Source organism: Gallus gallus, chromosome 11, assembly GCF_016699485.2.
Source record: "Gallus gallus isolate bGalGal1 chromosome 11, bGalGal1.mat.broiler.GRCg7b, whole genome shotgun sequence".
NCBI lineage: Eukaryota > Metazoa > Chordata > Aves > Galliformes > Phasianidae > Gallus > Gallus gallus.
In genome coordinates this window covers 1,648,527-1,672,171 of record NC_052542.1, presented here as the reverse complement: position 1 = coordinate 1,672,171, position 23,645 = coordinate 1,648,527, and the positions used below count along the sequence as shown (strand labels likewise).

At 52.8% G+C, this 23,645-nt stretch overlaps 2 protein-coding genes across 5 annotated transcripts in view; both read right to left on the bottom strand.

Annotated features, from left to right (window-relative positions):
- VAC14 (Vac14, PIKFYVE complex component) overlaps nt 1-1,313 on the bottom strand; it is a 50,963-nt gene extending 49,650 nt beyond the window's left edge. For 2 of the 4 annotated variants that reach the window (XM_046899412.1, NM_001030564.2), the window contains exon 1: nt 1,144-1,313. Coding sequence is in view for 1 of the 4 variants with exons in the window: in NM_001030564.2 (NP_001025735.2) it covers nt 1,144-1,247 (104 nt within the window). In the remaining 3 variants the exon portion in view is untranslated. Of the gene's footprint in view, nt 1-1,132 lie in introns of all 4 variants that reach the window. The other 2 variants (XM_046899411.1, XM_025154155.3) reach the window with 2 other exon arrangements.
- A 554-nt stretch (nt 1,314-1,867) lies between these two features.
- HYDIN (HYDIN, axonemal central pair apparatus protein) overlaps nt 1,868-23,645 on the bottom strand; it is a 104,038-nt gene continuing 82,260 nt past the window's right edge. The window contains 36 exon segments of the mRNA NM_001159371.3: nt 1,868-2,459; nt 3,583-3,807; nt 4,542-4,772; nt 5,161-5,311; nt 5,597-5,760; nt 6,224-6,436; nt 6,810-7,029; nt 7,332-7,612; nt 7,744-7,902; nt 8,030-8,228; nt 8,538-8,707; nt 9,062-9,283; nt 9,784-9,991; nt 10,578-10,725; nt 11,119-11,284; nt 11,597-11,735; nt 12,369-12,581; nt 13,039-13,273; nt 13,773-13,885; nt 14,081-14,241; nt 15,310-15,528; nt 15,773-15,915; nt 16,273-16,530; nt 17,031-17,139; nt 17,470-17,662; nt 18,072-18,223; nt 18,725-18,960; nt 19,154-19,358; nt 19,517-19,631; nt 19,892-20,130; nt 20,394-20,562; nt 20,827-20,926; nt 21,521-21,620; nt 21,930-22,128; nt 22,701-22,873; nt 22,960-23,119. Coding sequence (NP_001152843.3) covers nt 1,971-2,459; nt 3,583-3,807; nt 4,542-4,772; nt 5,161-5,311; nt 5,597-5,760; nt 6,224-6,436; nt 6,810-7,029; nt 7,332-7,612; nt 7,744-7,902; nt 8,030-8,228; nt 8,538-8,707; nt 9,062-9,283; nt 9,784-9,991; nt 10,578-10,725; nt 11,119-11,284; nt 11,597-11,735; nt 12,369-12,581; nt 13,039-13,273; nt 13,773-13,885; nt 14,081-14,241; nt 15,310-15,528; nt 15,773-15,915; nt 16,273-16,530; nt 17,031-17,139; nt 17,470-17,662; nt 18,072-18,223; nt 18,725-18,960; nt 19,154-19,358; nt 19,517-19,631; nt 19,892-20,130; nt 20,394-20,562; nt 20,827-20,926; nt 21,521-21,620; nt 21,930-22,128; nt 22,701-22,873; nt 22,960-23,119 — 6,877 coding nt within the window. The 3' untranslated portion in view covers nt 1,868-1,970.

Here is a 23,645-nt window from a genome sequence, read left to right as displayed (position 1 = left end):
CTCACGTGTCTGTAGAAAGGGTTGGACTTTGCCTTCCTGGTAGCCTTCCCAATTTGGGTGTCCAGCTCCATCAGCAGATCCCAAATCTGATTTTGGTTGGTATAAACCAACCACGAAGTAATGGGGCAAAACAGGTCAGAGCAGGGCTGCTTGGTTCACAGAATCACAGAACCACAGGGATTGGAAGGGACCTATGGAGATCCCCCAGTCCACACTGATAAAGCAGGTTCCTTACAGTAGGTTACAGAGGAAAGCATCTAGACAGGCCTTGAATATCTCCAGAGAAGAAGATTCCATCGCCTCTCCGGGCAGCCTGCTCCAGTGCTCCTCACCTTCACAGCACAGGTGTTCTTCTTTGTGTTCCCATGGAACTGTGTTCTAGTTTGTGCCTGTTGCTCCTTGCTCTGCTGCTGGCCACCACTGAAAAGAGCTCGGCCCCATCCACTCGACTCTCACTCCTCAGAGACTTGTAAGCATTGATAAGATCCCCTCAGTCTCCTCCTCCTCTCCAGGCTGAACAGCCCCAGGGCCCTCAGTCTTTCCTGACACAGGAAATGCACCAGGCGCCGATCATCTCCTTACCCACCCACTGGACTCCCTCCTGCAGTTCCCTGTCTGCCTTGAACGGAGGAGCCCACAACTGGACCCAGAGCTCCAGACATGCCCTCCCCAGGGCAGAGGAAGGGAGGAGCACTTCCCCCACCCTGCTGGCCACTGTCTGCGCACTGCACCCCTGGGAAGCATCGGCCTTCCCGGCCATAAGGGCACACTGCTGCCTCGTGGTCAATCTGCTGCCCATCAGCACACCCCGCTCCTCAGCTCTCCCCACAGGGATGCTTTGCTGAGCTCCGGGCAGCGCTGGGACCGGTCCTTCCCATGCACGGCCACGGAGCAGAGCAGCACAGAGTGACAGCACGGGAGTTAAGGCACACGGGGAAGGAAGGTGCACTGACGGAACTAAGGGGGACACGGCAGTGCCAGCAAACTCCCACAGACCTTTACCCGGGGTTCTGTGGGGACGGACGACGTTAAGGACGGTTCCCCCGTCACCCTCCCGGGCCTGCGGCCGCCCCACAGCCCCCCGCACAGCCCCGGGCCCTCACCCCCGCCGTTCCCCCCCGGCTTTCCCCACCGCTTTCTCACTTCTCGATCTCGAGGGCCGCCACTTTCCTCTTCTCGTACAGCTTGTCGTTCAGCGCCCGCACCACGCTGGGCGCCAGCGGCGCCAGGTCCCGCTCCGCGTTCATGGCACCGCCGGCACCGCCACCACCATCACTGCCGTACCCCGCCGCCACGGGCGGCCCGCCCGCCTCACGTGACCACGCCCCCACCACAGGGCGCCCCCACGCGGCGCGGAGGAGCGCCCCTCAGTCTCCGCATCATAGAGTAATAGGACGGCCCGGGTTGAAAAGGACCACAACCATCATCGGGTTTCAACCCCTGCTGTGTGCAGGGTCACCAACCACCAGACCAGGACTGCCCAGAGCCACATCCAGCCTGGCCTTCACACGGTTCCCTCTGTGAAACAGCCAGCCTGGCCCAGTTCCCTCAGCCTTTCCTCATAGGAGAGGTGCTCCAGCCCTCTGACCATCTTAGTGGCCCTCCTCTGGACCCGCTCCAAGAGCTCCACATCCTTCCTGTGCTGGGGGCCCCAGGCCTGGACGCAATACTGCAGATGGGGCCTCACAAGAGCCGAGTAGAGGGGAACAATCACCTCCCTCTCCCTGCTGGCCACCCCTGTTTTAATGCGGCCCAGAACACAGTTGGCCTTCTGGGCTGCAAGCGCACACTGCTGGCTCACGTCCAGCTTCTCGTCCACCAGGACCCCCAAATCCTTCCCCAACATCCACAGCCCCCCACAGCACTCTGCGCTGCCCATACCTTTATTCTAAGCCATGACACAGACCCCACAATAGCACCATGAGCCAACTCAGACAGCTCTGTGCTCATGGAGGCCACCTCCAACCCCATCACTTCTCGAGGGGCAGCCCCCGCAGGTAGAACACCCAGGAGATGCCCGCTCCCAGGCCATCCGCTCGGGCACAGGAGACCACCAGCCGGCTGCTGACGGGGGTCTTGGTGCCGTCCGGGCTGCCCTCAAAGGAGACGGCCATGAAGATGGTCTTCTTGGGACGCAGGGTCTCGGTGGCCCGCACGGCAAAGGCCGGGTTCTCCACGTTGTACCTGAAGGCCGTGGGCTGGGGGAATATGTTCTTGAAGGGGATGGAGGTGCTGCCACCGGCCTTGATAAGGAAGGGGCCCTGCGGCCTGGGTGGCAGGGCGAGGCCGAAGAGCGGGATGCTGTATTCCCCGCCTGGAGGGCCCAGGAGCTGCAGTGTGGCCCGGGACTCGCCCAGCTGGCAGGGCTCGTAGGTCACCTCCACGCTCACCTCAGAGCCCCCCAGGCAGGCAGGAGGCATGCTGATGGTCTTCTCCGTCTGGAAATCAGCACAGTCAGTCTGTACGGGACAAACAGAGGGGTGTCACAAAAGCAGGGCTCAGAGGGTAAGAATGGGAACAGCAGGGAAGAAAGCAAGGCTCCCCCTGCATGGTAAGATCATTTTAGTAAGAAGAGACCCTTGAAGATCATCTAGTCCAACCCCCCTTCAACTAACAGGGACAACCACAGCTCCATCAGTGCTCAGAGCACTGTCCTGGCTGATCTTAGCTGTCTGCAGGGACAGGACAGTCACCACTTCTCTGCTCAGCCTCTGCCAGTTCTTCCTTATATCCAATCTAAATCTCACCTTTTTTAGTTTGAAGCCATTCTCCCTTGTCATATCACAACAGACCCTGCTTAAAAGCCTGTCCCCTTCTCTCTTACAACCCTTTTAGATACTGAAGGCTGCTCTCTGGTCTCCCCAGAGCCTTCCCTTCTCCATGTTGCCTGGCCCCAGCTCTCAGCCTGTGCTCCATCCCTTAGGTCATTTCTGTGGCCCCCCTCTGGACACACTCCAACAGGTCCATGTCTCTCCTGTACTGAGCACTCCACATCTGGACGCAGTGCTCCAGGTGAGGTCTCACAGCGCAGAGCAGAGGGGCACATCCCCTCCCTGTCATTCTGGCCACGCTGCTTTGGATGTAGCCCAGGTATTGGTTGGCTTTCTGGGCTGCAAGGGCATACTGCTGCCTCATGTCCAGTTGCCACCCACCAGTCCCTCCAAGTATTTCTTCTGTTACTTTCTCTTGCCTATCACATTTCCTCCCTCTTCCCCACTGTTGTTCCACAGGGACTGCCTAAATCCTCCCAGCAGGAACAATCCTGCACCTAAGGCCTGGGACATCTGAAGTCCTAGCTCTGGCAGCAACATGGAAGTCCAGGCACCATTGGATCTGTAAGAGCAGTTCCATTCCAGCAAGGGCAGTGGAGAGGGTCTGTGAGTGAGGACAGCCCAGGTGGAGACAGGTCCAGCTTTGGTGGGAAGACCCACCAGGCTCCCATGGCCACTCCAGCTATGCCAGGCAAAGCTGGAGGATCAGGATCCATCCACAGAGAAGGCTGGCACCATCCAGAAGTGCTCCCTCCCAGCCTTTCTGTGCAGCTGGGGCTCCCTCCCTCCTGCAAGAGCACAGCACACTCACCTGGAGCATGTATTCTGTCTTTTGGCGGTTGTAATTCATGATTTTGGTGGTGATGGTCTGGTTAGAGCCCAGCATAGTGCAGAAGTACAGTGGCTTCTCTGGCTTGCTAATCGTGGCTTTCAGGATCAGCTCGTAGTAGCATGAGCCCAAATTACTGCTATGGAGCATCAGGCGCTCAGTGCTCTCACCTACCTTCAAGGGCTGGTACTCAAAGACAAGATTGGCCTAGGAAGGATGGAGTCAAAAAGCCACAAGGTCAGGCAGAGGATGGGGGAAATCAGTCCCAAGTGTGCTCACACAATGCTGGGCAGGAGCCCAGCCTGCTCTAGACAGAACCCAAAGGAACCCAAATACCAGCCCTTCACCCATCATCCCTGCTTTTGCAAGCTCGAGCAGCTGTGCCCTCGCTCTGCTCACACGTTATCAAATTTGAGTTAGAAAGGACTGGCTGGCATGCACCCTCCCTGCCCCCTACACCCCTGCTTTCTTGGGAAACAAGGATTAAACCCCCACTCCATACAACATGCTTCTGTTTCAGTGCTACTACAGTAATAATTTTGTCTTTACAGCATGTTTCCAGCAGTTCTCAGGAGAGCTGGGCAGCCTGCCACAGCTGAGCACACTGCTAGTGAGGACACGGGAGACCCAACTGACCCTGCACAGGGACCTGGCCCAAAGAAGAGCAATCATGGAAAGAAGATGCAAGACAGTCACACTTGCATGATGGCCTGCGGGACACTGGGTTTGCATATCACAGGAGGCAATGTAACAGAACCTCAGAACAGGGCAATTCCCTCTGGAGATATTCTCATTCATTCCTTCCCCTTTGAGTTATTAGCAGGTGGGAGCTGTTACCCTTGGAGAGCAGCCCCATATTGGCCAACGTAGGGCATCACCTTCAAAGAGCACCTGCTCCCAAAGAGGCTGAGAAGTGTGCACTGGGTGAGCTCTGCACCTACCTCTGACTGAGCAGGAACAGTGAAATGTGGGGGAACGGTGATGTCAGGCACTTTGCAATCTATGTCAAACACCACTGGGGCAGCAAGAGGGTTGTCCACCTTGATGGTGGAAGACACATTCTGCCGGACAGCGGCGCTCACTTCAACAGTGCCAATGGGTCCTGAAGCAGTGGCCTTGAAAGTGACCATGTAAAACAAGTATTCCTCGGTCACCTCATTGAGGAAGGTCACCTGAATCAGGGAAAAAAAGGAAGCTTTGGTCATTTTATACATGGAAATCCACCAGATGTGCTAGGCCAGCCCAAAGAGCTCTCCAGCTCAGCATCCAAACCCCACAGATAGCCATAAGCAGCCACATGGGAGGGAGTGCAAGACTGGGGCAAAGTATTTCCATTTGTATTCTCCAAAATGCTTCCACCTCACTTATGTCCTGACCAGCTTGTGTTTTACAGCCCCTCAAGGTCTGCCTAGACTGACAGCACAAGGAGTGCATGTGGAGGTGCCTGGTGTCTGCCTGGGAACTATAGACTGGGCACGTGGAGGTATGAAAAGAGGCATGTGGCTTCTCAGCCAGCAAACAGCTCCTGGAAGAACCTTGCAGCCTGGTGTCTACACTTACCATTGTGCGAAAGACTCCTTCCTTGTAGGAGAGGAATGTGAGCTTGTAGTCCTTCTTGCCGGAGCCAGGCACATCAATGTATTCCAGCCCATGCAGCACAGAACTACCCACCGGGTCCTCTGGTTGGAGTATTTCTGTTACCACAAGGAACCTGCGGATGAGGAGGAGGTAGTGAGGGTAGGAATGAAGGAAACCCATAGGATACCCATCACCTGGGGGCACACCACAGGCCCTGGTCCTCCTTCTTGCCTCGGGCAGAGGGAGCCAGTACCCATTTGTGCTCCAGGGGGGAGCAGTGCGACCACAGACATCTGTGGCCAGAAAGTGGCCAAGAACAGTGCAAAGCTTGCTGGAAAAACTCCCATTCAGTAGAAGGCCTTTCCTTACACTGCTGCAGAATTTGCTGATGGGAAGAGACCTCCTGGGCCCAACTCACCTCTGCGGTTTGTTCAGCCAGTTGGAGATGGGGAGGAGCTCAGTGTAGGGAGTCCTACATGGCACCTCCCGAACAATGGTCCCTGAGCACTTTGGTTCCTCAGCAGTCCCTTGCAGGAGGTAGTACAAGCCTGTCCCATCTGGCAATGGGAAGAAGATGGAGCCCTAGAGACAAGGAATGGGGCTGGTGAGCTCTCCTGCTTTCAGCCCACAGCAGTTACTGGCTCTTTCATGCACAGTACTCATCTCAGGAGCCAACACCAAACGCCCCCTGTGGCATCTCCTCTGCCTCCAAAAGAACTGAAAACTGCAGGACTCTGAATGTAAGGCTTTAAATACGAATACCATACATTAAGGAGATACCAATCACATGCAACCCCAACAGGGTATAGATCTGCTCAGTGCGCTGGAAACTGACTCAGGAGATCTCTGGCCTCTGTTCTTGCTCTGGGCTTCAGTTCTGGCTTGCTGTAAGGCCAGATGGAGCGGGGCAATGGGCAGGTGCCCAACACAGGATTTCAGATAATTCAAGTTTAGAGGAGGCCATCTTGTCTAATGTCCTGCCCAAGGCAGGGTGAGCTATGAGGGCTGTGCAAGGAGGGTCAGCATACTGGCTCAGCTCACGTACCTGGTGCTCCCTTTCCTCAGAGCTCATAGTTAGGGGCTCGTAGGTGATCTTGTATGGCTTGTCTTGTTGATTGCCCTCAAGATGGATGCATTCAGGCCCCTTCCAGTGATCACCCTCAATGACAGGCTTCACAGTCCAGGGCTCATTGCTTGGGTTGGACAGGAGGATGGTCTGGCTGTGCTTCTCACGCACATTGCATGAAAAAATCAATGTCTGCAATGGAGGAACACAGATCATGCTTGGTTGGACAGAGGATTTCTTTCCACAGGGCTGGCACCTGCTCACCCACTTGCAGAGAGATCAAAGGAAGAGGCAGAAGTCTGAAAAAGGGTCTTAGACCATCTCTGCACCAGGCCCTGGGGCACAGCAAGAAGCATTTTAGGAAAAGTCATCTCCCAAACGTCCATTTGTGCCAAAGCTTTGGAGTCAATCTTGTTGGTTGTTCATAGAGAAAGAAGAGGAATGAGTTTTTTCATGCTGGGTGAAGAAGAAGGAAAACGAGGAGCAGGTAAGGGGCCTCTAGTCTGTACCCCGGGAAAGGAGTGGTGGGATAAGAGGGACCCAAGCCCAGCACTGCTGCTGTTACCTCTTTGACGATGGGGGTCTCCATGCAGCACCCTGCTAGCGTAAGGCAGAGCGGCTCACTGTCCTGGATGAAGCACTGCAGCCCCTCATACCGGATAGCGGGGCTCAGCTTCGATGGGTGGAAGCTCACCACGAAGGGGACATCCATTCCTGGGGAGATGTAACCCTTTGTGGGGCTGATGGAGAAATCTGGCTGGAAGCTCTTGACATCCCACTTAAACCTTGGAAAGGAGAGCACAAGGACAGAAAGGATTAGCAACAGGGAGGCTGCGAATGCAATATGCTGTTTCCACACCTGCTGTGCTCTTCTCCACAGGATCTAAGGCGTGGTGAGGTTTTAAGCTGGGCAGGACTCAGCTTGCACCCTGGTGCCTTTGGGTATATCCCTGATAACTGCCAGGGCCTGACTGCACGTCTCTCCAACGGGATGAAAAAGCAGAAGGGAACTACCTAGGCAAGCCACAGCACCATCCAACCCCCACCCCAGCTCTCAGCACTCAGATAAGGCATGGTTTTACATTACTTGACTCCGATGTCGCCTGTGTTCTGCATGGTGATGCGCTGGGATGTGCAGCTCTGCTGCACCACTGCTCCAAAGCTGAGGTGCTCCTGGTCCAAGCTGACACAGATCCCCTGGCAGGAGCCCTGCACCATGAACAGGGAGCGCAGCAGCCCGCTGCTCTCCAGCATCACCTCTTCAGTAAATGGCTGAATGCGGCACTTTGGGGAGAAGATCACCTCCACTTTATAGATATCTCCTTTGGGCTTCAAACTTAGTTCACTGCTGGGGTGCAAGCAGAGAACCTGTGCAAAGAAATGAGAGGACAGCATACATTTGTAATTAATGCTAGCTCCCATCCCAAGCAGCTCATGGATACCTGCAGGTACTCCTGTAGGTCCCCCTAAGGGTTCTCTAGGGAAGGAAGTGGCCTTACCCCATCCTCTTGCAGTTCTGGTACAATAGGCATGAAACAGAGCTTAAAAGTGAGAGGGGCAACACTATTGTTTGCTATGGTGACAGTCTTCTTCACTGTCTGTCCCACAGAGAGGGCTCCCAGCTTCACCACCTTCCCATGAGGTTCCACAACGTCCACCTGAGACAGGAGGGATTGGTGTGAAGCAAAAGGAAAGGAGGAAAACCAAATCATGGCAGGCTGGGGAAGAGAGATGAGGAAGGCCATGCTGGCCGGCTGGAGGTTTAGGGTTTGGATTTCCTCTCACCTTCATTTCTGCACCCTTTCCTTGGACCTCAACAGTCCGTTGACAAAGACCATTGATTTCAAAAGGAATAAGCTCATGGTAAGATGCAACTTCTCTGGGATAGAAAGTGATTGGCACCTTCACCGTCCCTCCTGGGCGAAGGATGTACCCTGGGAAGTCCACCTCCAGGTGCATGGTGTTGGTGAACAAGCAGCTCAGACTGGCAGAAAGCACAGCAAAGAGAAGCAGAGGTGTCACAAGACTACATGTGGTGTTCAGGAGACAGCATCAGGGCTGCTCTATCAGTAGGACCCAATGGCTACGTCCTGGGGTGTGCTTATCTTGGCAGCAGGTAATAGTGTGTTTCTTGTGTGACTGGCACCCCAAAAAGAATTGCATACAGGCAAAGACTCCCATCAACCAGGGGAAATGCTTTGTGAAACCCCATGGCCAGCACAGCTGGGGCATGAAGGAGATTGCTGGATCTGGCACAGGATAGGCGAGGAGTGAAGGAGCATGCAAGTCCTACCTGACATCCTTGTCTGCTTTGTTCGTGATGGCAAGGGTCTGCCGGGCAGGTGGCATCCCAGCCTGGTAGATGAAGCAGGCTCCAAAGTTGAGTCTTGTGGTTGAGAAGTAGACAGTGGGCACTACCACAGTGGCCAGGAACACGCAGGTAAACATAGGACCCTTGCTGATCTGGTGGGAAGAAAGACAGCATAAGCCAACTCAAGAGATGGGAACTACAGCCACAAACACCAGAGATGGGTGAGGAAGAGCGTAGGGACAAGCTGGCTGCAGTGACAATAAGAAAAGCCCAATGCCAAAGGACAGCAGAAAAAGCAGGGGATGGTTTCTGGGGCGTCACAGCCATGGGTGAGCACTCACTAAGATAATGGGTTCAGAAAGTGTCAGGCTCTCCAGTTTGGCAGCAGGAACTTCTCTGTCTGCTCAGGATCTTCAAAGCTGGAGCTCATCCCCCACTCTGGGCTCCTGCTGCCAAGCTGGCATGTAGGAAAGGGAAAGCTCCCCTATTGCACACAGCTGCCTCACCTGCAGTGTCAGCTCTACGTCCTTTAATGAGCACATTTTCCGTGGGTGAAAAACCAGCTGGGTGTCCACCTTGCCTTCAGCCTGCACGCTGCCTGTCTGGGGGCTGAGGGACAGGAGCTGCACCTGGGCTGTGGGGCCACTCAACTCCCACGAGAAGGTGAAGCTGAACTTGCCATTGTTGTGGATGCTGAAGGTGCGCTGGGCCCTCTCATTCAGCTGCACCTGTGGGGAGAAAGTGGCAAGGATGTGGGGTTGTGGTGCCTGCAAAATGCCAACAGACACAGCAAGGGCTCCTTCCTCACATGCTCCTGAATCCTTCCCATTTGTTAGATGACCACCATGAAAGATCAGTCTCCCTCTCTCTAGAGAACAGCTTGCACGTATAAAAGATGAGTGGTAATGGCCTCAAGTTGCACCAGGGAAGGTTCGGGTTGGATGTCAGGAACAATTCTGCTCCAAAAGAGCAGTGAGGCAGTGGCACAGCTGCCCAAGGAGGTGGGGGAGTACTGTCCCTGGAGGTGTCCAAGAACCACAGGGATGTGGCACTGAGGGACGTGGGCAGTGGGCATGGTGGGGGTGGGCTGATGGTTGGACTCAGTCATCTTAGCAGTCTTCTCCGACCTCAGTGACCCTATGAAGCATCTACCCTCTTCTTCAAACATATCTGCAAAGCTCCTTGCAGATATCTTGCAGGACCGTATGGAGCAAGAGGAGCTGCTCACCTCCTTGAAGTCAATGACGTTGACCTCCTGTGCACTGAGCTCAGTAACACCACCATTGCTGTCTTCACACCTGACAGACACACTCATGCTGTAGCCAGTGGCCTTGATATTGAGGGAGAGGGGCTCTGTCTTCCTCTTGACATCGCACTTGAGGTTGAAGACCATCTCTCCTTCTAGTGCTGGTGTGAAGGCAACTGTAATGGGAAATCTGGGGAGAGAAAACCCATTTTTGGCTCCATTCACTCACTGATGGCGTTCTTGGCCCTGTATTGCATGGTCCATGGGAGAGCAGCTTGCAGTGGCTGCAGTGAGGCCCTAGGTCTGGAAGAAACCAGCAGCTGTGCATAGTGCTCTGTGGCAAAGCTCAGCATCTTTTAAACCAAGGCAAAGCTTCCTGGAGCTAATGCAGCACCTGGGCAGGCTGTGAGGAGGCACACCCTTGGTGGATCAGCTGATGGCCTGTGGTATTGCCTGGACAGCTGCTGGCTTGGGGCATCACATGGTTAAAGCCTCAAAACATGGATTTTGTCATCAAAACCAGAAGATCCAAGTCTAAACTTCTCCAGGAAGGGGGCCCATAAGACCAAGGTAACCCAAACAGCCACTGGACAGCAAAACCTGCAGGTTCCTGGTGTTCCCATGGGGAGGGAATGAACCAAGGTGGATATGTGCCACTGCTGAGTGTCACCTGGTGACTGCAGAGGGGAGAAAGCCTCCAAAGCGAAGTGACCATGCAACATTTGGCTGGTGGGAGAGGGAATCCAGCCTGGTAGCCTATCACACTGCCTCATTACCTTGAAAGGGGAGCGATGGAGCCTTCCATGGGCTCTACTTTCACCGAGGTGCTGCATCCCTCTGAGAAGAGTGAGCTTTCTCTGAAAGCAAAGGCGAAAGCCTCCTTCTCTCTGTTGATCATATAGATGGTCTGGTGTTCTTTGTGCCCTGGAAAAGGAACAGATTAGTCCCTGAAGACCCCTAAATCCCCTGGCAGCAGGGCCACCATGGCACAGTGTGCTCCTGCCCATGTGCTGAGCCCGGCAGAAGTCTGCAGCATGGCATGCTCAGGATGAGAGCATGGAAACCAGCTTCTGAACCCCTGGTCTTCCTGGCATCACTCCCAAACCCTCTCCTCGGAGCCTCAGCCACACACTGCGCCCCTAACACCCATGTCTTCCACCCTCCCCCTCCCTTTTCCTCCTACAAACAGGTCCAGGAGCTGGCTGACCTGCTTACAAGTGCCTGCTCCCATTTCCAGCTTCCTTTTGGGAGCTTGGCTTGAACAACAGGACTAGATCAGAACATGTCTGAGTGTACAAGGCATAAGCACGTGCTCACCAACTAACAGCAAATGGAGGTTCAAGTGGGACCTGTCCAGAGTCACTAGTGGTTCAGTGCTGTGTCCCACCAGCAGGAACAGGACTGAAATGCTCTTCTCAGGGATTGTAAAGACCCAGAAGGACTCGGTGATGTCCAGATGTCGGGAGATGAATTCAAACTTGATCTGGGGAGAAAGGCAAATGAAGGAATGTTGCTGTCCTTGGCAGGGGTAACGGAAGGAGGTGCAGGCTGTACCATAGAGAAATCCCAGACAGCTCCCAGCTCAGAGGCAGGCCACTGTGACACTTACAGCCTGAGGCATGGCAGATGTTGGCAGTGTAAGAACAGGTTTTCTGCCAACTCTAGTCAATGGTTTCCTCATGACCTTGCCTAAAGCAAGCTCACAGTGAGATCAGACACCCAGAGCTTAGACACAGCTGGTGTCAAACTGGCACACATATGTACTGGGACAACCTCCTTCCTTTTCTGCACCCACCTCTGCTTTCTTCCCAGGCTGGATCTGCCCTCTCTCTGTGAGGCAGAAGAAAGCTCTCTGTCCTGGTGGGGCTTCAGGGTCCTGGCATGTCCACTGGAAGGAGTATGCGGAACTGGTTGGGTTCATCACCTTGAAGGTCCTGGGCACACAAAGTGAATAAGACTGCTAAGGTGGCAGCAGGACATTAATAATCCCATCCTGCAGTAGGCATCAAGCACTGCCAGTCTAAACATTATCCAGATGTTGGCTGCAGGTGGACAATGCTGGGAGCATGAACATTTCACCTGCTTTCTGCAAGCAGTGTTGATCTCCTAGGTGGAAATAATGCCAGCTACAGAGAAAGAAACTATAGCAAGGATATAGCCAAACTCTTAAAAATGGTGAAATCAGGTCCAACATGACTCTTTTAGAAGATGATACTGTCTGTTGTGGTTGCAGCCTTCAGTGACCATGTCTGGCTGGTATGTCAAAGCTGCAAGAATGTCCCAAGGATGCACTTGCAAGAGACCAATGTTGTACTGCCTCATAGCACAGGCAAGATGCCACACCAGCTGAGGAGCTGAGCACACACTACCAGCTGTGCTCATTGAAGTAAAGGGCAAAGAGAAGGAAAAACAGGCCACTTGTTCTTCACCAGCTTGTTCTAGCCCCAGAGCAGACCGGTGGCCATGTGTCAGTAGAACAGACATGGTACAGATGTGCCACAGGGCTGGCGATGTCTCTGCTTAGGGAGGGTGACGAGGCCATTAACAGAAGCCATACCCACACCTACCTGCTGTTCCTGCTGCCCACCCCAATTGCTGCAAACTCGATTACTCTGGTGTTCACATCCAGCACTGCCCCTCTGGGCTCCGGCAGCTCCGGTTTGCGCCTCTTTGCAGTGATGTAGTCAGAGTCCTCCAGTTCAAAGTGGCAATATGGCATCAGGCTTTTCCCCTTCACAACCACCTCTGGGCCCTTCTGATTTGGCTTCAGGTTAGGAATGCTAGAAAGAAAGGGAATGATATCAGGAGAACATTGTTTCCAAACAGCCAGCTGCTTGCATTGCATTCTTTCTCACTCTAACAGAAATGCAGAGCTGAGATGGTAGAAGTGGGAACAGCTGTGTGTCTAGAGAAGAGCCCAAGTTTATGGGTAGACAGGAAGGTCATGCTTGTCTGATAAAGAAGGCTATTTAGCTATAGCTGGCCCCTAGGCAGCCTTTCTGGATCTCCCATTCCAGATGCTACAACACAAGAGGAGCTTAATATTTTATAAAATGTCTCTTCCCACTGTCTCCATATCTGCTTCCACCAAGGCCAGATAATCACCTTTGCTCATTCCTGCATGCTGGTTATTCCTGCTGCCCCTCTGGGACTGGCTGTCCCCAGGTCTGCATTCCCACCCCCCACTGGAGGCAAAGCAGCATGACTTAAAGAGTTACCACTCCTGATGTTCCCTACCTGCAGACCATGTAGCTCTTAAACTTCCCCACGTACACCGGGGAGAACTTCATCTGGAAGAGCTGCTCCCGGCCAGCAGGGATGGTGCCGCTGCGGGGCTCAACAGAGAACAGTGGGGTGACATGGCCAAGGCTGGTGGGTGAGCTCAGGGAGGATGAGCTGTGCTCCAGAGCATGGCCCAGCCAGCCGAATGGGAGCTTCACAGAGGCAACAGACACGGAGGAGAGGCAACGTCCTGTGGGAAGGAAGAGCTTAGCAGGACATTTGCTTTCAGGAAGGAAACCCCATCAAACTCTCTTCATCTCCAGAACTGAGTTGCTAAAGGCAAACCTCTCCCGTGGAATGGCTTCTGGCCAGCATCCACCCATATACATTTCCAGGAACTACTGAATGAGTTGGCCCAGATCAAAGCTGTGTCAACTTATGGTAGAGATCGGTGTGTTATACCAGCTGGGAACATTTGTGAGCACTATGTCACGTTGGACAACCTCATCCCTCAGGGACAGCATCGATGGTTGAACTAGATGATCCCAGTGGTCTTTTCCAACCATAATGATACTATGATTCTCTGACTCTCATAACCAGTGCCCAGGACAACCGATGGCACAGCCCAATGAATCAGCTTCAGCACAAGCATGCTGGGAAGGAACCAACATCAGGACACACAGGGAGGGAGGTGAGCACATTCAATGGATGCCAGGCACCCCAAGCTGCCAGCAGAGCCAGTGCCATACCTTCCAGCCCAGGTGGGAGCAGCTCCTCAGCTGGGCTCGTTGCTCTCTCATCCCCCGTGTCTGCCATCCAGGTGTACTCCAGGGCCACATTTCCTGTATTGGACATCCGGAAACTGAAAAGCAAGGAGGAAAAAAAAAGTAACAACCAATGAAGGCTGTCAGGGATGAAATATTTACAGGCTTGGAAGTTAAAGAGGAAAGTGCAGATGTGGTGCCTGAGAGACTTAATCCAAGGGGTTTATTCCAGACTTGCATCTCAAATAGGCAGCTGCCTTTGGAGCAGTCCCTGCTCCACCTCCACCACTCACGGGAACGTCCTTGTCTGGAACAGCAAGGTCTCCTTGAACTGAATCGTGTCCACATCCAGCTTGAAGTCAGCATAATCAATGACAGCGCTCAGGCGAAGCTCCACTTCACGGCTGCTCTTCTCCAGGATGGTGTGAGCTGGTTCTGGGTCTGTCTCGATCACCTCCAAAGAGGACAGGGAAGAATCACTGAGCAGAGCTCAGACTGAGAAGAGAGCTTCCAAGACTCCAAAATCAGCTACATACAGGAGCTAGGAAGGACCATTCCCATTTATTTAGATAAATGCTAAATAACACTGCTCAAAGCAGTTACCACCATGGCTGTGAATATGCCCATGTGGGCTATGATCAGGTACCGTATGTTTAAATCCTGTAGAATGTCTGACATTTGTGCTGGCTCCCAGTAAGTTTGACAGGTCTCTATATTAGGATTAAGCTTCTCTGTTGAAGCTCTGTGGACAGACAACCCAAAGAGTGAACAAACCTAGGTACCACCTCTCCTTGAAAGTGCCTTTCAAATGTCACTTGTGGGACAAGAGCCACACAGACATCTTGGGAAAGGAATGAGATCATTAGGGAAATCTCTGGCTGCTGATGCTCTGACAGAGGAAAAGAAATAGCTTAGAGGTCTTATAATGGTTCAGAAACCAGGGAAGAACCATCACTCAAGGTAGGAGTGTACAGAATCAAAGAACAGCTTGGGTTGAAAGGAACCTTAAAGATCATCTACTTCCAACTCCTTGCCGTGGGCAAGGTTGCCAAGCCATGCTCACCAGCATATCATGCTGTGATCAGGTTTGAAAGCTAATTGATAGCAGGGCCTCAGCTTGGGTCAGGTGTTCCTCAGGCACCCCAAACGGTGCTGGAAACCACGAGGAAGAGATGACAAGCTTGGTTCTCTGAGAAGCCCCTCCTAGGCCTGGAAGCGGCACAATTAGCTACATTTTTCCATTCTCGAAGGTGTGGAATAGTGAATTACTGACTATGTGTCATTCTTTTCAGGCTTGACTTTCCTTCAGTAAAGAGTTACTGTAAAATTAGCAAACTGAAAAGCTCTAATATTACTTGGTGCTTGACCAAGAGCTTCTGGAGATGGTAATTCTCTGGACTCCCATATGACCACCATACACTGCTCATGCTTCAGGAGGAAGCAGGAACTGCTGAGCCAGCAGTGATGGTGGTCTGCTGCTGTAGGCATCTGTTTTTAGGGGTTTTGCTGCTGTGCTTCTTACCTTCTTCTTGACTGGCCATGTAGCTGCCTCCCCTCTGGTGGCATCCACCCATTTGACGGTGTGGAGGCGGTCATCCCAGTCGGTGACCTGCTCTGCTGGCAGCTGGAAGGAGATCCTGGACACCTTACACTTCACAGGCTGTGCCTGGCAGGTAAGTGCCACATCTGACTTCAAGGTCACCGTGATGTCCTTAGCACAGCCAGCGTGGAGGTGTCCCACCTAGGGAGGATGGGAGCCAAGGCCCAAATGGAATCACTGGCAAGGACAGGACCACCAGCAAAGGGGTTGTGATGCAAAGAGAAGATACCACCTCCTACCACAAGGAGCCCCAACTAAGCTTTGTGTTTGGCAGTGCTGGTTTGCACCTTCTGGCACTGAAAAGCAGCACCAGTAGGTGGAAAGTCACTGGTAGCTCCCAGAAGTCTATTTGGGCAGTGGGAAAGGCAGAGCTGCCAGCACTCACCTGGGGGGAGAAGTGGAAGGGGGTGCCCGCCAGCCACTCGAACCGCATCGCCTCTGCCTGGCTGCGGTTGGTGACTGTGAAGGTCACCTGGTAAGGCTTCCCAATGTGGCAGTCCCCAAACTGGATGTGATCCACTCTGGCAGCTGTTAAGGAGGAGAGAAAGAGATGTCAGTGTGCAGTGAGGTCCACACACCCCGTCTGACTCCTTGCCTTGCTCCAAGCCTTCCTACCTCTGAGAGATGCAATTTCCCATTCTCCTGCTGTCCTTCACAGATGCACCCTGACAAGTCCCTAACTGTGGCTGTCTGGGTACAGGTGGACATGTATTACAGCACGTCCGTGGCAGGTATGCTCACAGACCATCAGGGGTCAGGTTGTGACAGCATAGGATTGCTTATATAGAGGACACAAGCTTGCACGTGGACTTCATCTCCATAGTGTATCACATGCAGACGGCCTTCCTGTGGCCCTGCCAGAGATGTCTGCTTGAATTCTCTTACCTTCAATTACGTCCTCTTCCAGATTGCCTCCAGTCTGCCACAAGCTGTCTGCCACGAGCCCGTGGATGTTATCTAGTGTGAAATCATCCTCGTAGCCCTCACCCACCAGCTGGATGTTGGTCTCCTCATAGGGGTTGTCCACCACAGACAGGTGGATCTGCCCTTCCACACGCTGGGGCAGGTTGGGTTTGAAAAGCACATCGAACTCTGCTGATTCCCCATGATATAGGACCAAGGAAGCAGTGTGGGGCTTCTTCCCTGTACCAATGAAATTAGAGACAGTGATAGATCCGTTCAGAGGAAATTCTTCCTTGGGATATAACAGGAAGAAGTGGTTGAAACCCAGCTGTCTCTAAGCACAGGTGCTCCCACCTATGGCTCTGCATGTTCCTCTTATGCTCACGAGACTATGATGACAGCATATAAAGCCTTAAGTGTCTCAACGTCTGGTTAACACTTGGCTCCCAAACCTCCTCCAGTCAGTGCCTAACATCTAGCTGCTGCTTGGCAAACCTTGAGCAGGGCCCATACTTAGAATAACAGAATCATTAAGGTTGGGTGGAAAAGACCTCTCAGACCTTGCCCATTGCCCAAGTCCCTCAGTGCCACATCCCCACAGCTCTGGGACACCCTCAGGGACAGTGACTCCCCCAACTCCCTGGACAGCTGTGCTACTGCCTCACTGATCTTTTGTAGAAGAATTTTATTCTAATATCCGACCTGCGTGAATGCCCACACTTCACGGCTAATGCATTTACCTCCTCCAGTAGAATCCTCCTTTGTATCTGCAGCCTGGTAGATGCAGTGTGTGGTGGGCCTGGCTTTCAGGAGGAAAACTCCTGCTTCATCCAACAGATCTATCAGCAGCTGAGAAAAGGGAGCACAGAGCACTGCCACATCAGTGAGGGTGCAGGACAGCCCAAGGACCAACACTGAGCTGCTGCTGGGCCTCCACTGGGAAAGAGTAAATAACGAGCAGAACGGAATTAAACTATAGCCAAGCTTAATTAAACTGCAGTAAGATGTGATCAAATAGAATATAACGTAAGTAGGATGTCATACATTTCCACATATGAGATAGGAGGGGAATGGAGAGGAGACGCACAGTGTAGCAGCAAGTCTGTGCCATGCTTTCTCCTCCATGGGACAAGAACTTGCTTCCAGTGTAGCTGATGTGTTCTCCCAGCAGCCCCTCACCTGGACAGGTATGATGCCACTGTTCTGCAGGACCAGAGGGAGCTTTTCTGAATCACCAAGCAACAGTTTCTTGAAGAGGAGCAGAGGGTTTCCCCTCTTGTTGCAAAACACCGGGCGCAGGACCGTCACCCGAGGCAGGTTCCCCTCCCCACTGATATCAAATGTCAGGCTTTGTGTTTTAATTGCCACTGGGCTGCAGGAGGGGCAGAGGAGAAATCATTATTGGCTGGTGTTTACTCATTTCCCGCTTGCTAAGCACTGAAGTGGTGCTACCCACTACATTTCCCAGGCTGGTGGGGTTGCACGCTCCTCACCCCAATATACAGCCCCCCTTGTCCCTCTCCTCCCACATCCTTAGCACAGGATCCAGGAGGAAATAATATGTCACAGAAACCACTTCATCCACCTCTTTGTCTTCTGCACATCTCTGCATTAGGGACCTGGTTAGTGGGCATGGTGGGCATGGGCTGGGGTTGGACTTGGTGACCTAAGAGGTCCTTCCCAACCTGAATCATTCTGTGATTCTACGACAGGTCTGCATCCTCCCAGAGGAGAGGCAGCTATCACAGACGTCCCCCCTACCATCTCACAGGGTGTGTTACCTTGCCTGGGTTTCAAGGCAAGCCTCAAAAGTGCACTGGTAGCTCTGCATTGTTTGCGGAGTGAAAGTCACTGTAGCAAAGGCGTGAGAGTGGCTGGGCACACACATCTGAACGGGATCCACCTCAAAGATGTCACTGATGCGGCTGTTAGGCTGGAGGGAAGCACATGGATTGGTGCTGGGACATAAAACCTCCCATGCAGTGCAGCCCGACTCACACGTGCATCAGGGAGCAGGGGACAGGACGCTTCCATCTCAAGGGAAGACACCAAAGTAATGCTGGCCTTAGACAGTAAGCTGCCAGGAGAGCAGGAGGTGCATAGAAAACCCTGCAAATAGTCTAGAATTGACCTTTAAAGAGAAGAAAAACAAGGAGGCTGATGAAATAGCCTCCCTGGAGCCCAGACGCATTGGCCCCAGTAGAAAAGACCCTTCGATGTGCTTCCGAGAGAGATCCAGAAGGGTTCAGGTCTCCCTCCACAGACCCAGAGAAATGATCCAAAACCTTGAGATGTGCTGAATGCAACCCAGGGGCTGCTGCTCTCCCCTGTAACTTTGTCTGCACTGAGCCGGACTAGAGCAGGCAAGATGAATCTAGAGAGCAAGGCAGGCTCCCACCTTCAAAGAGCAGCAATCACCTCACCGTCTTCTTACCTTAGTGGAGATGGGCTTGATGGAGAGGACCACGTCGCAGGGGACTTTGCCCACATTGCGGATCTTGAAGCGGGCTGTGGCCCGGCGCCCAACCAGAACGTTGGTGAAGATGAACTTGTTCTCATCTGTGATGAACACACCTCTGTCCTGCACAGTCTGCAGGATCTGGCAGAGGTTGGCGTTGCTGCAGATACGATGCTCCTCAAAGATGGAACCTATGTCATCAACTACAAACGCTGCAAGAAGAAAAGAGGGCTGAGAAGCCTTCCTGCTGAGGTTATGCGGACCCAGAAGGTTGTAAGACTCAGCCTGGGAGCCCAGGCACTGTCAGAGCTAAAGGACATTACTTTCTGCTTGCCCTTCCACGTACTACTCCTGCCTTCTCCCTACTGTTGGACTTGGCTATAGCAACCTGTAGGTGGTGTATACCTGGAAGGCAGGACTCGGCCAGCAGGGTATAGGGGATGCCAAGGGGATTGTCCTTGGGGTCTCTGTCACTGATATCGATTGATAGGTGCTCCTCACATGTCCCCACAGGCTCTGCCTGGCAATCCACCGTGATGGTTTGCTGGTCCCCAGGATGGATGGAGCCAAAGCCAGGGTACACCGTGAACATGCCAAGAGTGAGGCGTGCCTGCAGACAGAGCCCCACAGAGGCTGATGACTCGCAGCCTTGCCTTGGCTGTCTCCAGCAAGGAGAATGTCACCCCCTAGCCTCCAGTCAGTGAGGGGTGACCCATGGCCCAGAGGCAGCCCCACTACGTGACTGTACCCCATCCCATGGCCACCCACCTGCATTAAGGGGTTTGTGTCCTTCTGCACAGACTGCTTGTTTTGCTTCCCAGAGTTGGGCACTTCGTCAACATTTTCATCCTCATGAGAGTGGTCAGACATCCCATGATTGACACTGAGAGGAGAAAGCAGAATTATCCATTGTGCTGAGCTCCTCACCATCCTCCAAGGCCAGAACCTTTCTCCCCATGGAGGAAGCCTTCCTACACTCATGCTCCTTGTGGATCCACAAAGGTTGCCTGGTGACAGTCATGGACACATCAGCTCTACCACCAACTTTGTCCTACTCATGGGGCAGCCGAGGCATTTTTGGGTCCCCTTGGGTCACCAGCCACACTCTCATGGCTAGGACAGGCACTGCAGAGCTTCACCCACCTTTTCCTTCTTAGCCCAGATGCATCCTGCTCTGCTTTGTAGATTTGGAATCTGAAGTCGAGGCTGCCTTTGTTCTCCAGGATGAAGCTGCAGGTTTTCGTGGTGCCATTCACCATAGTCCCAAAGTCAATGAGTGAGGCTGGGGTGATGCTGTACTTGCTGAACAGGGCCTTGGCAGACACCTTCACTGGGATGATGGCGATGGCCTCCCCTCCTTCGCAGAGGCTGGGCTCAATCACCTGCAGCCAGAGGAGGGTTTGGAGACACAGCGAGGAGCCCCATGTCCCCTACTGTCACCCCACGTCACCTTCAGCCTATTAGCCCCATCTCAATGCCTCCTCCAGAGCCAGATTTTCAGCTCTGCTTGGGAAGCATCACCAACACCTTCTAAAGAATACGTTGTACGTATCTAAGAGAGGATTTCCCAGCTAAACCTCTCCTTCCAGAGGACACACATCCTGCTAACACCCAGGGTGATGCCCACCTGCCTGGGGCAGCTCACCTGGCACTTCAGGATGGGTTTGTCCTTGATATTTATTTCTGCCTTGGGGTGGAAGACCAGGTGGACGTGCACAGGGCGCTCAGAGGCAGCCAGCACCCCTCTCTGTGGCTGGATGGCAAAGTGGGATGCCAAGTTTGGGATGTTGGTATCTGCGTTTTCAAATGTGAAGCTGGGGACAAAGGGAAGAGACAAAGACCTCTGTGGTTATAGGTACTGGGTACCAGTAACACAGCCAGGACCTTAAAAAAAAAAAGAGGGAAAGAGTCCATCTCTGCTTGGGGAATCCCCAGATTTTGGCACAGACTGCAGACAAAAGTGCTCCAATCTCACTTCAACACCGATTTTCTCATTCCCTCATTTAAAGAGTTTCATAAAGAGAAATGAACGCACCCTAAAAGTAAGGACAGACGAGGTGGCCGAAGCAGTCACTCACCTGTATGCAATCTCATACTTCCCTTTGTTCTTCAGGGTTAACATTTGCTTTGCATCATCCTGCACCCTAAGGACTCCAAAATCCACGTTGCCATCCATACCTGCAGAAATCCCATAAGGGGTAAGAGATGGTCAATATCTGAGTTGCTGTGGACAAGATGCCTATCTGAGGCTCTCAAGTGGCATGAAACCCCCAGCACTCTGCTTCATCCAACAGATCTCTGCTGTGCCTTTAGGAGCTGCCAACTGCTTTTTCACATTGCTGTCATTTCAGCAAACCCAAATCAATCTGCATGGGAAGTGACACACTTCAAAGCTGGGACACAAGAGGCTCAAGGCTCTCTCTGCCCTGACAGTGCTTCATGCCACTCAGCTTGAAGGGCACGTGCTTTATGGCCATGCTCACATGCCTGTACTAGGACAAAATTCTCTGAAAGTGTGGCAAGGCATTAGAACAAGGTGCCTGAGGAGGTGGTGAAGTCATCCTGGAGGTGCTCAAGAACCATGGAGATATGGCACTGAGGGACGTGGTTAGTAGACAATATTGGTGGTAGGTGGATTGTTGGGCTAGATGACCTTAAAAAGGTCTTTTCAAACCTTAATGATTCTATGATTCTACCCCAGCCCCTCCCAGGCGTTTTGGTTGCACACAATGCAATGCATCTGGATTGCTTTGTTTTGGGGCATCCACTGACCTTTGGAAATGGTGATGCTCAGAGCAACATCATAGGCTTCCGCTTGGATTTGGATATTTTCTATCTGAACAATCCCCAGGATGTTTTCTGCATCTGAAACCTGAGGCAGCAAGAAACAAATACTGCAGAGACAACTCTGCTAAATTCTATTGGGAGTTGATAATAGCTGGCTGGTTCCACCATGGCATCCCCTGCTTGATGGGCTACCAGTGATTTAAATCATAGAGAACTAAATCCCAGAAGCCACAAAGCCATCCTTCCTTGCTGCTAAGGGTCTGTAAGCAGAAAGGAAGTTCACGAATGCTCAGCCCTCTGCCCCCCTTGCAGGTAACCCTTCCAGCACAACCTCCATCCCTGAGACCCGCAGTTGCCTTGTCCTGCTCCACCCAGGACAGCGACATCCCCTCACCTCCAGTCGGATGGTCTTCTTAATGCTGAGAGCCTTTGTGGCTTTGAAATACAGATAGACACTCAGTTCTGCACAGGGCTCCACAGTGCCTTCACTTTGTGACACAGAGAAGTCCTCGCCGAGGTTCTCCAGCCCACTGAGCCTCCAGGCTGCAGGCAGCAGGGTGAGGTTGCGCAGCACCAGCTGCTTGCTGTCCCTCCTGCAGGCACACCAAGATGCTCAGCACTGGCACGAGCTTTGCACCTTGGAGCAGCCCTATCCTTCCCATTTGGCCAATAGCCCCTTTGAAAGATTGGTCTCCCTCTCCCTAGAGAACAACTTATATGCCTAAAGGATGAAAGGACGAGAGGTAACGAGAAAGGATGAGAGGTAATGAGAGGTTAAGTAGGGTCAAAGGAGGCCAGATTGGATATTAGGAAAAACTTCTGGAAGAGTGGTGATGCAGTGGCACAGCTGCCCAGAGATGGGGGGGGAGTCCTCATCCATGGAGGTGTCCCAGAGCTGTAAGGATGTGGCACTGAGGGATGTGGGCAGTGGGCATGGTGGGATGGGCTGGGGTTGGACCTGGGGATGTGAGAATTATGTTCCAATCTCAGTGATTCTATGACTGTACGATTCGGAGTGAATGTTGGTGATGATAGGTTGATTGGTTGGGTTTGATGATCTTAGAGGTCCTTCCAACCATAATGAATCTATGACTCTATAACCCAAAGAAGCTGAAGGGAACCTGTCTGATGGCTCTTGCTGCCAGTAGAGCAGCTGGGGGCTGACCTGTGCAGCAGCAGCTTCCCAAAGTGCACGTGCTTAGGGCTGACCCCCAGCTCCACCCGCACCCCTTGGCAGCACAGGCGGAAGACCACCGGCTCCGGGTTGTCCTTAATGCAGCACACAAGCTTGTCTTCCACGAGGCCAGCCAAAGTGGGGTATGCCCAAATGCTCAGTTCCTAGCCCCAAAAAGAGACAGAGAAGAGGCTTGGTGAGCAGGAAGAGCAGCTCCTGGGTGCTGCACTGCTGCATGCTCGCCTCCTACCTGCTTCTCATTGGGCTTCAGCGTCATGCTGGGAGGGTCAAAAATGAACGTGTCTGCTTTGAGATCGTGCTCGAAGAAGAAATGCACCTCTGCTTCCAAGGGGGTGATGTTGAGGATGGTTATCTTCTCGCAGTTGCTGGGGTAGGGCAGCGCCTTGTACCTATCCACAAAGGGAGAAGGCTTCAGCAGTGCTGGGACTGCTGTGTTTAACACTCATCGAGGCAAGCTCTGCATGCTGGCAGCAAGAGGCTGCTCTCACCACGGTCTAACAAGCAGGTTAGGCAAAAGGAGCACACTGCATGGTGTGTCCAGCCTTCCGTTACTTCTATGTCTGCGCCTTCACCTGGTGCCCCATCCCATCAGTGTGACAAGGCACAAGCATTTAAAGAAAGAGCACTTTGCAAAACAAAAATCCAAGGGTCCCTGCAAGAATAAAAGTGATCAGGCACACAGGTCCTTTCTGCAGCTCTGGTCCTTTCCCTGCAGGGTGTAAAGAAAGGCTTTTGCAAAAAACAAAACAAAACAAAACAAAAAGACTACAAAGGAAACCAAAACACGAGTCCATTCAGCAGGCTGCCTGAAGATGCCCTTTTGTTTTTAAAGGGTTTTTATTTCATTCCTCAGGGTTGTAAAATATCACTGGATCTCCAGGGCTCCCATGAAGGCAAAGGCTTCATTTCTGATAT